The sequence below is a fragment of the Oncorhynchus tshawytscha genome, linkage group LG09, assembly GCF_018296145.1.
Source record: "Oncorhynchus tshawytscha isolate Ot180627B linkage group LG09, Otsh_v2.0, whole genome shotgun sequence".
In the NCBI taxonomy this organism is placed as follows: Eukaryota; Metazoa; Chordata; class Actinopteri; order Salmoniformes; family Salmonidae; genus Oncorhynchus; species Oncorhynchus tshawytscha.
The window spans coordinates 11,682,441-11,697,227 of NC_056437.1; the positions used below are offsets into that span (position 1 = coordinate 11,682,441).

Consider the following 14,787-nt stretch of genomic DNA (forward strand, 5'->3'; position numbering starts at 1 on the left):
TACTAAAGTTTAAATAGGCAATAATATGAATACGGCCTTTATTAATTAACCCATTTAAATCCCACTGTATTCCTTTATTCACGTCTCTACAGACCTCTTAATAATTCAGTACATTTCAATGAAATGTAACTTAAACTTGCATTATAATGTTGCATGGGGGTTTCAACATTCAACATTTCTTTCCTTGGTCACAAACATCAGACCTACTGTCTGTCTTTGTTGTTAGTTTGCTGGCTTTGGTACTTTTCCACTTGCACAGAAGACGCCCCCACGAAGCTATCTTCACCTCTAGCTACTACGTATCGCTTGTTTCCCTCTACGTAGCTCGGGGCTCATTTAGCTCGAGTTCAGCACCGATCGGGCTTTATTACTCAGCCGACCATTGCAGTGAGCAGTCAGAAGCCCGTCGTGTCTCTCTCCGAGGCCGGATGGTAAAATCCAACCTCCAGCGGATCTTAAACAGTCATTGCTTTGCTCGCGAGAAAGAAGGAAAACCACAGTGCTTTACTACCATGGCGGATTTAAGTAATAGTATTTGTGACATGATTGGCAAGTAAGTGGAGACAGACAGCAAAGTCAAGTGGGGGATGGTAGCTAGCAATTGTTTTCAGTGACGAGGAAGTAGCTACGAATATAAACTGGGATTTAATTTACTATGTCACAAAATACCCACAACTGGTTAACGAAGTAATCTATGAAAAATATCCAGAATGAATTAGGAAATAATTAAATTGTTTCAAGTTAGTCCTCTTCCTTCGTATGGTGCTAAACTAGCTTAGCATAAATAACATAAATAAATGGTTTAGGGTTTCCTATGTTTCAATGGTTGCCAATGACGCCTCGTTTATAGCTATATAAGATGAGTTAACGTTATATTGTTGACGTTGGCATAGTACCTAGGCGAACTCTTTCCACCTGAAAGCATAACGTTAGTAGCTATAGCATTAACATAGTCAGGTAGCTAGTTGGCTGGTGGTATGAGTTAACAGGGCACAAATGAAACCCATTAGAATGCCTCGTCGTTTCACCGATGAACTTGAAAAACAGAAGAAAAACATTTCCCTTTCCATTGTAAATGTGGGGAATCTGCATCCATGATAGTTGCGTTTATCTTTAATCACATCACACTTTTGATTATTTAATAAGGCCTCAGTGACGCAACAATATTCGTTTCTCCATCTTGACATCACAAAGACGTTTTACATTGTAACGTTACGTCATTATACTATTCTTCCCTCAAAATGATACATTATTGTAATTGCTGGGAATCATAATGTCTCAGTATTGTTGAGTTGGAGTTTATCTGACCCGCTTGCTTACAGCTGGATTAGGGTCTGACAGGTTTCCGGTTTAGATTGAAACACCAAGTAGCCCCCGAGAGAGACTATATATACACACACACACACATGTGGACACCCCTTCAAATGAGTGGATTCAGCTATTGCAGCCACACCCGTTGCTAACAGGTGTATACAATCAAGCACACAGCCATGCAATCTCCATACACAAACATTGGCAGTAGAATGGCCTCACTGAAGATCTGTCACTTTCAACGTAGCACCTTCATAGGATGCCACCTTTCCAACAAGTCAGTTTGTCAAGTTTCTACCCTGCTAGAGCTGCCCCGGTCAATTGTAAGTTATGGTGAAGTGGAAACTTCCAGGAGCAACAATGGCTCAGCCGCGAAGTGGTAGGCCACACAAGCTCACAGAACGGAACCGCACAATAGGCCCAGTGTCGTTAGGGTTTGGCTGTGGTAGGCCGTCATTGAGAAATAGTTAAATAAAGGTTAAATAAGTTTGGCGGAGGAGGGAAAATGATCTGGGGCTGTTTTTCATGGTTTGTGCTAGGCCCCTTAAGCCCATTGAAGGGAAATCTTAATGTTACAGCATACCATGACATTCTAAACGATTCGGTGCTTCCAATTTTGTGGGAACAGTTTGGGGAAGGCCCTTTTCTCTTTCAGCATGACTAGTCCCCCATGCACAAAACGAGGTCCATAAAGAAATTGTTTGTTGAGATCGGTGTGGAAGAATTTGACTGGCCTGCACAGAGCCCTGACCTCAACCCCATCAAACACCTTTGGTATGCTGACTGCGAGCCAGGCCTAATCACCCAACATCAGTGCCCAACCTCACTATAGCTCATGTGGCTGAATGGAAGCAAGTCCCCGCAGCAATGATCCAACATCTAGTGGAAAACCTTCCCAGAAGGGTGGAGGCTGTTTATAGCAGCAAAGGGGGACCAACTCCATATTAATGCCTGTAATTTTGGAATGAGATGTTTGACGACCAGGTGTCCACATACTTTTGGTCATGTAGTGTATGCCTCGGAAAACCTACCTCAATCCAGGGATGAGAAATGTGGTGTACTCCGAATTGTTCCATCTATCCCAACTGTTACACCGATAAGATTGAATGCTTTCGTCCTCATGCTAGCTAGCAGTAGCCACAGCAGCTGTAATGGAATGGCATGTCAGAGCTGAGTGGCTTACACTGCCATTCCAAAATGACTGCTGTGACTTCTGCTACCCAGCATGAGGATGAAAAGGGCAGTTTTCCATTTAATCTTGTGTGTAATATTTGGATAAATGGGACACTTTGGATTACAACAAATTTTTCATCCCCCGATTGGGGTATGTTTTCTGAGCCGTATCTCAGGCTGGCTCCGCTGTGTCTTCCAAAAGCAATCCTGTCTGACCCTAGTGCAGCTGTAAGTAAAGCCGGTCGTATCTACTGGCTACCAACCCTTATGAAACAATTGAATTCATCCCATGTAGATATTTATTATTCCATGTAGTAGGTTCTGTTTTTGACTCCTAGCGATCATTGTCAGGTTTTAGGGTCACATAGTTTTAATCATATAGGTAATCAGGTAGAGGCGTAGTTTAGATGATGCACATTACTTCCCCATTGTGATGCCTTCCTGTCGAGATTCAATTCAGCCTCATCAGATGTTCCCTGAAGGGGATTCTGCAACCCGCTGTGGCGTTGACCAATGAATTTACATTTACTGACGTATGATGGCGGATGTGTTTGTGGATCTGGTTTTGCCTTGAATGAATACATTCCGTTTTAACAGGAAACCTGGCCCTATTGTGCCATGATATTATGTGCTTACTAATGCCTAGATTCTGATCACAATTATGAAGAAACCTGGCCCTATTGTGCCATGATATTATGTGCTTACTAATGCCTAGATTCTGATCACAATTATGAAGAAACCTGGCCCTATTGTGCCATGATATTATGTGCTTTACTAATGCCTAGATTCTGATCACAATTATGAAGAAACCTGGCCCTATTGTGCCATGATATTATGTGCTTACTAATGCCTAGATTCTGATCACATTTATGAAGAAACCTGGCCCTATTGTGCCATGATATTATGTGCTTACTAATGCCTAGATTCTGATCACAATTATGAAGAAACCTGGCCCTATTGTGCCATGATATTATGTGCTTTACTAATGCCTAGATTCTGATCACAATTATGAAGAAACCTGGCCCTATTGTGCCATGATATTATGTGCTTTACTAATGCCTAGATTCTGATCACAATTATGAAGAAACCTGGCCCTATTGTGCCATGATATTATGTGCTTACTAATGCCTAGATTCTGATCACAATTATGAAGAAAGAGCTGCTGCTATAACACATACAAAAAAATATAGTACGGTTTTTCATGGGAGGTTTAAACTCACACAAGCTGTGTATTGTATCCACTTTCCTGGCCCATCTCACTGCAGTGAGAGCTTTGTAGCGCACATCATTGTTTTCAGACACCCACTCCAGCATCCCTGGCTGTCCCTTAGCCTGTCCTACTAATCCAGTCCTGTCCTGTTCGCTAGTCAGCCTGTTGCACTAAATAAATTCACTCGGCAACACAAGTGTAAGATTCACATTCGTTTTGGGAGTCCTATTGTTGTATTGAAACGTTTTTTAAACCACATCACTAATTCAACCACAGGTAGGTCCCGGTTTATTTACACCAATACATGTGCCACAATGGAGCACTTTGTCAGTTTCTAACAAAGCGAGAGTAAACATGCCGTCCTCCACAAGTGATGCAGCGCCCGCCCCCTTGGGCCAATTGCGTGTGACTAACATTTGAGTTATCGTATCCATTATATTAACCAGATACTCAAGTGACCGCTATATAACAATGAAAATAAATATCTTCAAAAATGAAAGACATTTATCGTGGGTACCAGTCCCTTCAGCTAATCCACTCCATGTCATGTTCCAAAGGAAAAAACGCCACCTGCTGGAGAAGACAGGTTTTGCGGCCAGTTATCCCTCATGCTTCTCTTCTTCCTCTCTGTTGTGACTCTCAAATTTCAGTTAATTACTATAGCTCCCATCTTTGGCCAATCAGTGTAATTTTGTAAATGGCAAGACTCGTCATTCACCTAAGTTTTGTGAAAATCGAGCCAGTGCTTTTCTGAGATATGGAGTGTGACTAACGGGTGGACCGAGACCGATCCACAGTCCCATCCCTGATTTCATCGCGGGGGACAAAGAAAACTCAATTGCAGGATAGGATAGTAATAAGAACGTGAGGAAAAGCAGCCCCACCTCCTACGTTGTTGTGTTTAGCCTAGAAACATATGGGAATGGGTTTCTTTAGGCGCTGCTTCCTTTGGGTTTAGAAATACAATGAAATGCGAAAGTTAGTGTAAACAAACCTCTGTTTCTCCCTCATCCCTTCTAGCCTGTCCCTGCTGAAGTAGTATCTGTGGGCCTAACCCCCCACTCCCTCTCTCTGTGTGTGTTTGTGGCCAGTCTTTCCCTGCACTGTAGTAGTTCCCGTGGTCCGGGGCCTCTGTGGTGCTCCTGATGCCCCTCTCCCACCCCTGAAGATCCCAGGTGGGCGAGGTAATGGTCAACGGGATCACACTTCTTCATCTCGGCCGCTCGACTCCGTGAGTACATCAACCCTCACATACACGACCTGCTTGTTAAATGCAATGCTTACATAATGCATCAAGCACACTTGTCACATACTACAAAGAAATATTGTTGGGAGGTTATATTTTCTGGTGCCAACTTATTCCATTTTACGTTTACGTGATAGTCATTTAGCAGACGCTCTTATACAGAGCCACTTACAGGAGCAATTAGGGTTAAGTGTCTTGCTCAAGGGCGCATCGACAGATTTTTCTCCCCCCCCCCACCTAGTCGGCTCAGGGATTCGAACCAGCGCCCTTTCGGTTACTGGCCCAATGCTCTTACCCACTAGGCTACCTGCCACCCTAAGTTTGTAGTCTCATATATGTACTCTGAATGACATACACAGGGCCTATAGCTAGTATGTGATCGTCGTACTATATTCTAATGTCGTGAATAGGCTACTTGGTCCTTGGGGGAGGGCTAGTAAACAGCTGGTAATTTCACTTCTCTGTGTTTTGTTAACGCCTCTATTCTCCAGGTTTCATTGTTACATATCCTGTTATCTAGTGCGTAGCTTTCATTATGGGTTATCACATGAGTTTACACTACTGCACTCTGACTGCAATCTTTTTTGGGAAGGGTTTAGAGTGCACTACTTTTGACTAGAGCCGTATATAGGGAATAGGGTGCCATTTTGAAACACATACACAAAACAAAACAATACAGGCAACAATTACACACAGGTCGTTGTCATTCACTCAGTGTTCAAAACAACCTGACATTTCAGGAAGGAATGAGAGAGAAACTCTTGTTTTCATGGTGATGCCATGGCCACATCCTGTCATGTGATGGCTCTGTTAGCTATCTGTGTGAAATAATAGGGGAGTCTGTACAACACAAGGCTGATATTGTTGACAGACATGCAGGCTCACTCTCTCTGCTACTACCATGTCCTATTGCAGTGTGCAGGTTGACCGACACACTACAAATGACAGTCGCGTACTGGTACTGTATAGGAAAGATCCCGTCACCCTCTGCTGACTATGATTCATTGGTAATTATTTGGTTGACTACCAAGCCCTTCTTGAAAGGCTATTACATGAGCTGAGGGCATAAAAACGGAAATCATTTCCCCCCCGGGTCAGTGGAGACCCATGAGAACTCCAGCGTAAGATCTAGCAACCTTTCAGAACCACTCTCTGGACTGGCTGGTTCTGGGGATCCCGCGGTTCTCCACTGATTTGAGTTATTATGCCCCCAGCTCAAGGAATAGCCTTCGGGCCACCTTGAAATTAGACTCACTGGCCTCATTTGGACAGTTTAGATTGAGTTTAAGGGAGGTGATATGTTTGTTTTGATTCGTCTTGTCTATTATTTATTGTCTGTTCATGTTCACAGGGCTCCCTGGTCTCAATGGTGACTCACCCAGTATAAAATAAAATAAATACATTTAAAACCGTGAGGTACTGCCTGAACTTGTCCAATAACAACACAGCTATTCCCTTTCTATTGAAACGGTGTGCTCTAGTGAACACAACCATGAAGTTGTCTTTAATCATTAACGTTCCTTCTGTTTCCTTCCATTCTGGTTTTCCAGAACTTGACGGTGACAGCGGAGCCGGCGGGGAACGGTCGCCCCGGGATACTCCACTTCCAGAGCCGCCTCACTGTTTCCAGGGTGATCAACTGGGACGCGGTGCTGAGTGGGAATGCTCTGTATGTGGAGATACCCATAGACCCCCTCCCCGAGGGCAGCAAGGAGAGGTGAGGACAGGGAGAGAACCATAGACCGCCTCTCCTATCAGGGTATATTTTATTTATTTTTTCCCCCTTTTTCTCCTCAATTTCATGGTATCCAATTTGGTAGTTAGACTCATCCCTGAAACTCCCGTACGGACTCGAGAGAGGCGAAGGCCGAGAGCCTTGCGTCCTCCGAAACACGACCCAGCCAAGCCACACTGTTTCTTGACACAATGCCCGGGTAACCCAGAAACCAGCCACACCAATGTGTCGGAGGAAACACCGTACACCTAGTGACCGTGTCAGCGTGCACTGCGCCCGGCCCGCCACAGGAGTCGCTGGTCTGCGACGCGCCACCCCATGGGTCTCCCGGTCGCGGCTGGCAGCGACAGAGCCTGGACTCAAACCCAGAATCTCTAGTGGCACAGCGATGCAGTGCCTTAGACCACTACACCACTCCGTAGGCCCCTCTATCAGGGTGACTCTGTACATTTGACCGGCAACATTTTAATTTACTGGGCATTTGAGAAGTTTACAGGGCCCATATGCATTGGGTGCGTAACCTGATTAAGGTGTCCACCCATGCTGCTCAGAATGACAGAAATCATATTTACATTATGGTCATATATATTAACAGAACATACAAGTTGAGAAGGCAACGATACGCGGTACTTCTTACCGAATTCTGATGTGCACTTTGAAGATGTTCAAAGAACTGTCCACATTTAGTTTTCCTCAGATAAGATGAGTAACAAACAGCTAAATCACTAGCCTGTCAATCTACTATCCCCCATAGTTAAAAAGTTGACCTATTCTATTGGTCAGCTTATCAAGAAAAAATATCCTATTCAAAACAGACTCTGGGACAGTTGTGGGAATATGGATCCCTAATTCATAGAACCAGTTGGCCTAAGCTACATAAACATTTTAAATAAACATTAAAAAACAATGAGTCTGATGCAACAGATCAGAACGTTGATCTTAAAATGTTGATAAACTATTTCTTCACATAAGTGCACAAGGCCGTAGGCTACGCACAAATGTTCGTTCCGTAATGCAATTAGCAGGAAAACACTGTTGTCTAAAGGGCACTGCACATGCGAGCGGTTTCATGTGACAGAGATGAAAATATCCGTTTGAAATTTAGGGGAGGAGATCTAATAGGCTACTTTGAAGCAAGAGATGTGCCTCATATGTATTGAAACATTCAGGTTTCAAACAATGAAGTATATATACTTTTCAAAGTGCCTTCAGCTCATTGCAACGTGAAGTTGCAGTTTGAGATGCCGCGCTGGTTGACAGATTTTCCGCTCTAAGGCTCTATCTGTATGATGTGTGAATATACAGTACACACGCCAATTTAATTCCACTAAATTATGCAAATGAACCTATAGACCGATAAGCTTGACCAGTCAAATGTATTTCCATCAATCAACATGTCACAATGTTTTTTTCCCATCTTTCTCCCGGACAATTGGCCGGTTGGTGTCAAATGTATTTATCCTGCTATTACCAGCTAATGGAAAAGCTGATACCTTTGGAACCCGCTCCTGAGGAGAGGACCATATGTGGCTGAGGGAGAGGCGGTGTAGATCTTTAGAATTGGTGTTTAGTCTGTCATCCAAGTTAATATCTCGCTCGCTCTCTGTCTGTCTCTCGCTCTCTCTGTCTGTCTCTCGCTCTCTCTGTCTGTCTCTCGCTCTCTCTGTCTGTCTCTCGCTCTCTCTGTCTCGCTCTCTCTGTCTCGCTCTCTCTGTCTCTCTCTCTCTCTCTGTCTCTCTCTGTCTCTCTCGCTCTCTCTGTCTCTCTCTGTCTCTCTCTGTCTCGCTCTCTGTCTGTCTCGCTCTCTCTCTCTCTGTCTCGTCTCGCTCTCTGTCTCGCTCTCTCTGTCTCTCTCTCTCTCTCTCTCTCTCTGTCTCTCTCTGTCTCTCTCGCTCTCTCTGTCTCTCGCTCTCTCTCTCGCTCTCTCTCGCTCTGTCTCTCGCTCTCTCTGTCTCTCGCTCTCTCTGTCTCTCTGCTCTCTCTGTCTCGCTCTCTCTGTCTCTCTGTCTATCTGTCTGTCTCTCTCTGTCTGTCTCTCGCTCTGTCTCTCTCTGTCTCTCTGTCTATCGCTCTCTCTGTCTATCGCTCTCTCTGTCTATCGCTCTCTCTGTCTCTCTCTCTCTGTCTGTCTCTCTCTGTCTGTCTCTCGCTCTCTCTGTCTCTGTCTCAACAGTTTTGCGGCTCTCCTGGAGTATGCAGAAGAAGATCTTAAAGTTTTCCGCGTGTTCGTCTGCTTTTACAAGAACAGAGATGATCGTGGTACGTATAACAGTCCTATTTTAAAACGTATTCTTACACCAAACCCACAGTTTCAATAGAGAAGCACAGGCCAACTGTGGATTTTTTTATTTTCCAAACACTGTTTGGGAGATCGTTTGCTCACTAGAAGCTAAAAGGAATACGTCAAGTGAGTCCAACAATTCTATTAACAAAGGTCATGTTGTTTTGTTATTTCTAATGCGTTTCTCTCCACAGCTAAACTTGTGCGCACATTCAGCTTTCTGGGCTTTGAGATAGTGAAACCGGGCCATGCCGTTGTCCCGCCTCGACCTGACGTTTTCTTCATGGCCTACAACTTCGACAGGGACTCTTCCTCCGACGAGGATTAGCTCTGACCCCTGTGGGGTGTTCCAGGAAGCAGAATCATCATATTAGCCAGTTAACTTTTGATAAGCAGTCAAATCTCTTGATTTTTAAAAAAAAGTTTAACTTCAATAATGGATTTGTTGGTTGTCAAGTCAGTCATACAAAGTCTATATTTCTAGGAATGATTAAATTAATTCAGAATGTTTAGTTATGACAGTTGGATGTCTAAATAACACATTGATCCTGCTTTCTGGAAGAGCTATGCCTAGCCTGCATCCCAAATAATGAAAACTGCCGTTTTCGCTATTGTCTCACTAACAGTTTCAATGAAGAGATGGTTCAGTCAGACTGAAGTCTGAAAGCCAGACTGTGATGACCACAATTGTGAAGTGAAGCAGTTGTGAAAGGGAGCAATTTCAGTTTGGATCCAGGCTAACCCCTGCCCCCTACCCAATGCCCTACCCTCTCCTGTACCCCAGCCAATCGACCACCTGACCCAAGTGCTTACAGCCTTCCATGCTTTGTGTCAAAGGAAGCGGATGATTAGGATGTGTATCCCCTAGTTTCACAGCTTGGCTGATATTTGTTAAATTCTTCAGTTCGGTTTCGTTGGTATTTTGTTCCAACACTTCAGAGGGAACCATGTTTTTTAAGGACTTTGAGAATATTGCAATTCTGTTGTCATCAATCAATTGTCTATTGCTATTTTTTGTTCTTTATTCTTGTTGCTAAAAAAGATGGAGGACTCGTCGTTATTTCTTAAATGTACAAAAACAGGTTGTCAGAATTACACTTGGGTACTCCAACTTTTAATTTGATTGGCTAAGATATACCTTAGTCATTGAAATAAGAGCATACGATTTTATTTAATTGGCTATATTCAATATAATATTTGTATTTCATTGGTTAAGATTAAAACAAACAAAAAAATGTCAGCCCCACCTTTAATCTGACAATTGTTTAGATATAAAGGCACTCGATCTTCTGAAATTGTTGTAATGATGTGTGTAAACAGGACTTTTGAGCAAAAACTGCCCCACATTGGTACTTCATGGCTGGATAATAGCTCTTTAGACTAGAAGTGTGTTGGAGACCACAGGTGAATGCTGTTTTGTGTGACTGGTTTGGGTGCATTTGTGATAAATATGTAATATGATGGGTGAATTGGTACAAAGCTAAAAAGAAGAAAGAAAAATAGAGTGGGGGGGGGATCCAAAGTGCTTTTGCTTTTCTGTCTCGATACCTGAACATTATTGTAGAGCATCGTTTGGATACATGTGTTGTGATGTCTGATGGGATATTTGGACTAGCATTCCTTTGAACTTTTTTTTATTTTAAATTCAAAATTGTTTATAAATTTGATGTGCATCTTGCATAGTGGTACCTATTGTGCTTCTGTGACAATAAAATTAAGAAAAATGCAAGTCTCATCATGACACCGCATGTGGCCTGTTTTACATGGCGCACTGTTGAAGACGCCTGTGGTGGCCAGTCTGTAGCCATGCCTCCGGGCAAGGACGCACAGGTTCTCATTTTAGACATTTACCATCGGGGTAGAACGCTAGTTACTGACGTGTCAGTATTTCTGCGAAGTAAGGATACAGGAGGACAGATTGCCGAGTTGTGACTGGATAAACTGTTTTCAGCTCAGATACAGTACGCGTAAATATTCTCAGAGGACTAGCAATGCTATTATCCCTGATCTGTAATTGATTGAATTCAGGGGTGCGTTATGGATTCTATGGCTGTCTGCACTCCTATTCTCTACCCTTTGCACTCGTACACTCCCCTTCATGGATTTAAAAGCAATGGACTGGTGTGAGGAATATGGTGGAAATACCCACCGGCCATGCTTACACCAATCCAATACTTTTAAATGCATAAGGGGGGTGGAGAAGGGTAGAGAATAGGAACGCATTCCTAGTCATGTTATAAAACGACGCTATTGGGGGATTGACAAGTGTAATAAGATGTTAGTCCACCAGGGAACGCTCCATCTTTCATGATGCCACCAGGATATTCCCTGTTCTGTTATAACCTGCACCATTTTGTATGTATGGCATTAGTTTCACATGCAGAATCCAGGGGTGAACTAAATCCCCTCGACACTAAACTGCCTGCATTCTCCTCTATGAGACCATTTATGTTTGATCCCGAAAATGTGGTCGGAAGTGCCGTGTGGATGGTGTTACGCAATTGCGGAGCATCCAGAGGCCAAATTGAGCTCTACTGCATCGCCAGACGGCCCTCAAATGTTATAACAATTCTGATGGGCTCTGTATAGCGCCATGTTGACATTGTTTGACCGTAGGTGAGGGCACGAGGTCCTGTATAAACACAAACTCCCTTCCTTGACAACAGCTCTGCGCTGCTCAGCGAGACACAAGAAGTGTGAATGCCCTAATTTATGCAGATGCCATATCACTGTCAATGCAGACGGCAGATTAACCGTGTAGCGCCTTTAGATTTAATCTCCTCTATGGGGTTCTCTACCTGGTTTTATAATAGAAAAGTTGCACTGGCATAGCACACATCTCACGTTCCAGAATGCAAGATCAGCAAAGCAATATTTACACTGTTCCACAAGAAACCAAGCCATAGCACAGCACACAGCTCTACTAATCAGCTATGAAGGTGCAGGACGCGGCTCTACTAATCAGCTCAGTAGGTAAAGGACCTGGCTACTAATCAGCTCAGTGGGTGCAGGACCCGGTTCTACTAATCAGCTCAGTAGGTACAGGACCCGGTTCTACTAATCAGCTCAGTAGGTAAAGGACCCGGCTTTACTAATCAGCTCAGTAGTTACAGGACCCGGCTCTACTAATCAGCTCAGTAGGTAAAGGACCCGTCTTTACTAATCAGCTCAGTAGGTAGGTATGTGTAAAAGGAGCCCCCCTGTACATAATCATTCTCTGACTCCTACATGACCTAAGTAATGTTTAGAGACGGGGATCTTTATAGAGTGCCTAAATTGACCTCTTTCCACTGTCCTTGTTTGGGTCTTATATCAATCAGGGAGACCCATGCTGAGTCTGAAACCAACGTTTCAGTTGAGGCCAGCGGAAGCCTGGTCCCAGATCCATTTGTACCTCCTGGCCAACTCCTATGATCGTTGTCTACACCAGTTTTTCCCCAACTCCAGTCCTGCAGGACACCCAACAGAAGACAGTGTTGTAGTAGCCCCAGACCAATTCACCGGATTCAACTCATTAAGGGCTTGATGATTAGTTGATCAGTTGAATCAGGTGTGCTTGTCCGAGGCTACAACGTGTGCTGTTGGGTGTACTGGAGGACTGGAGTTGGGAAACACTGATCTACAGCACAAAACAGAACTGGGACCAGGCTAAGTCCACTATCCTCCTCTAATGTGAAGGAAACTAAACAGGCAAGTTGTTTTCTGGAATCAAAATATTTAATTAGGTACATATCAAGTATTATCATACCATGTATAAAATTTCAGATCACAATATGAAGCAATGAAACTCTTCATTCAGGCTGACACAGCAGCAGGTAAAGTTTGCCACAAAAATAACTACAGATTAAAACAGAATAGGCAACTAAAATTATAGAAAAATGGCATACGTTGTAGTAGTATAGGAAATGATAGACATCACTTTTTTTATTTTCAACATATTTTCTTTTTAACAAGTACAGTAAAAACAGAGAACATTAATGCTGAAGCGAAGCATCCACTTGACGTCTAGAGAACTGTTAGTACTGTAGTCCACGGTAGGGGTCGGTACGGTACAAGACTGGGGGGGCAGGTAGGGTTGCAAAAGTTCCTCAAATGTGTTCCAGAAATCCCTGTTGAAGGAGTCCTGGATTTCCTGCTTTTCTCCCCCCTGAATCTGTGAATCTTTCAACCAGGATTTCTGGAAAACCTGGGAATTTTGGAAAGTTACCGGAATCTTACAACCCTAGGGACAGGGGGGGACGAAGAGAAGCTCAAAGGAGGAGGACACAATTAGCTTGCCAGTCAATGCAGAAGAACATTTCTGTTTTGTATATAAAGCACTTCGAGCAGTAGGTAGGAAGGAAGTAATAAACATCACAGTTTGCTGCTTTAGAGACCATAGCATTATTTAAACCATTTTGCATTTGCATGTCTTTAAAAAAATCCTGAAATATTTGAAAGAAAAAGAACATCACCACAAGGAACAGAGGAGAAAAGGAGGAACATCTTTAAAAGGTCCAACGCAGAATTTTTTAAATCTCAATATTCAAATCATTTCTAGGAAACAATTAAGCTAGCCTCGTACAAACCATCCTGGATATCCGTGTAGGGAAACAGAATGTGAACTCGCGAGACAAGGGTGGTTCGTACAAGGCTACAACAAAGTACCTTACTGTGATTGTTTTCAATAAAAACAAATCAAAAATAGCTCCTTATATAGCTTGCTTGAAAAATAGCAATTTCTCAAGCAAGAACTTTGCTAGGACTGTCTGGGAGTGGTTTGAGTGCAGAAGGGAAAACAAAGCATTTGCTGTTATTGGCAGAGAGGTTTGGACCTCTTTCTTATTGGTCTATTAACTAATTTACCACATGGTGATGTCACCATGGAAGGCCAAACTCCATTCCACCAAAACAGGCTGAAATTTCAGGCAGTCTTTTCAAACAGCTCTTACATTAAAAGGCCATTATCATACTTTTCACAATTTCACAGTATTATTACAACCTCAGTGTGGAAATATATATAAAACAAGAAAATCTAGTTTTTGACTGCACAGGGCCTTTAAAAGAATGAACCCATGTGTGTCTAAAGATCAAATCGACCAGTAATAAAGAAATAACCTTTAACATTGTACACTACATTTCCCATCAACCCTCTCTCCTAGGTGGTAATCCCTGACCCCCTCTCATTGGAGGCTAAGTAGCGTTAGCATACTTAGAGACATATTCTCTACATGGCTATGGTTAGTATTAGCATCCTCTCTGGCTGTTCCTCACATGGACAGGTAGATGGCAATGAACTGATGAGTTCTGTGGACTGGGGATGTGGAAAATTAGAGAGGGAGGGAGAGAGGGAAATCATGAGGGGGGTGTTGGTACCTAGGGATGGGAACCCATTGGGGGTGAAGGGGCATGGTGCTCCAGGCTCTCCTGGGGCTTGGATGACTTCAGGCTGGTGACGTAAATGGGGTCAGTCCCTGCTGCCTAGGAGATGGAGGGTGTGTGTATACTGTGTACCAATGTATGAATAAGTGTGTATGCCTATGTTTGTTTGTATGCATCATGGGTCTGTGTGTAACTGTTTGGGTAAGTGCAGGTGTCTTGTCCTCATCGGCCCTTGCTATAGCCAGGAAAGAACTGGTCCAGCAGCAGCTGTAGAGTCTTGTTTAGGACCATGACGTAATCCTTCCCCAGGTCGTGGCGACAGGCAGGGCAGGTATACACCTCAGCACGAAACGACCGCTGGAGACAGGTCTGGGGTAGACCAGGAACAGACCGAGAATGCCACAGGTCAGTAAGAAGTCAAAGAACGACAACTCCTTAACTGTACAGTGCCATATGGTCATTTCTAATTC

At 43.5% G+C, this 14,787-nt stretch overlaps 1 protein-coding gene and 1 pseudogene across 2 annotated transcripts in view; one reads left to right on the top strand and one right to left on the bottom strand.

Annotated features, from left to right (window-relative positions):
* The first annotated feature begins 317 nt into the window (after positions 1-317).
* On the top strand, positions 318-10,691 carry LOC112257371 (annotated as a pseudogene).
* A 1,960-nt stretch (positions 10,692-12,651) lies between these two features.
* Positions 12,652-14,787, bottom strand: part of LOC112257372 (E3 ubiquitin-protein ligase UHRF2) — a 45,863-nt gene continuing 43,727 nt past the window's right edge. For both annotated transcript variants that reach the window (XM_024430887.2, XM_024430886.2), the window contains exon 16: positions 12,652-14,686. In XM_024430887.2, coding sequence (XP_024286655.1) covers positions 14,540-14,686 — 147 coding nt within the window. In that variant the 3' untranslated portion in view covers positions 12,652-14,539. The remainder of the gene's footprint in view (positions 14,687-14,787) is intronic.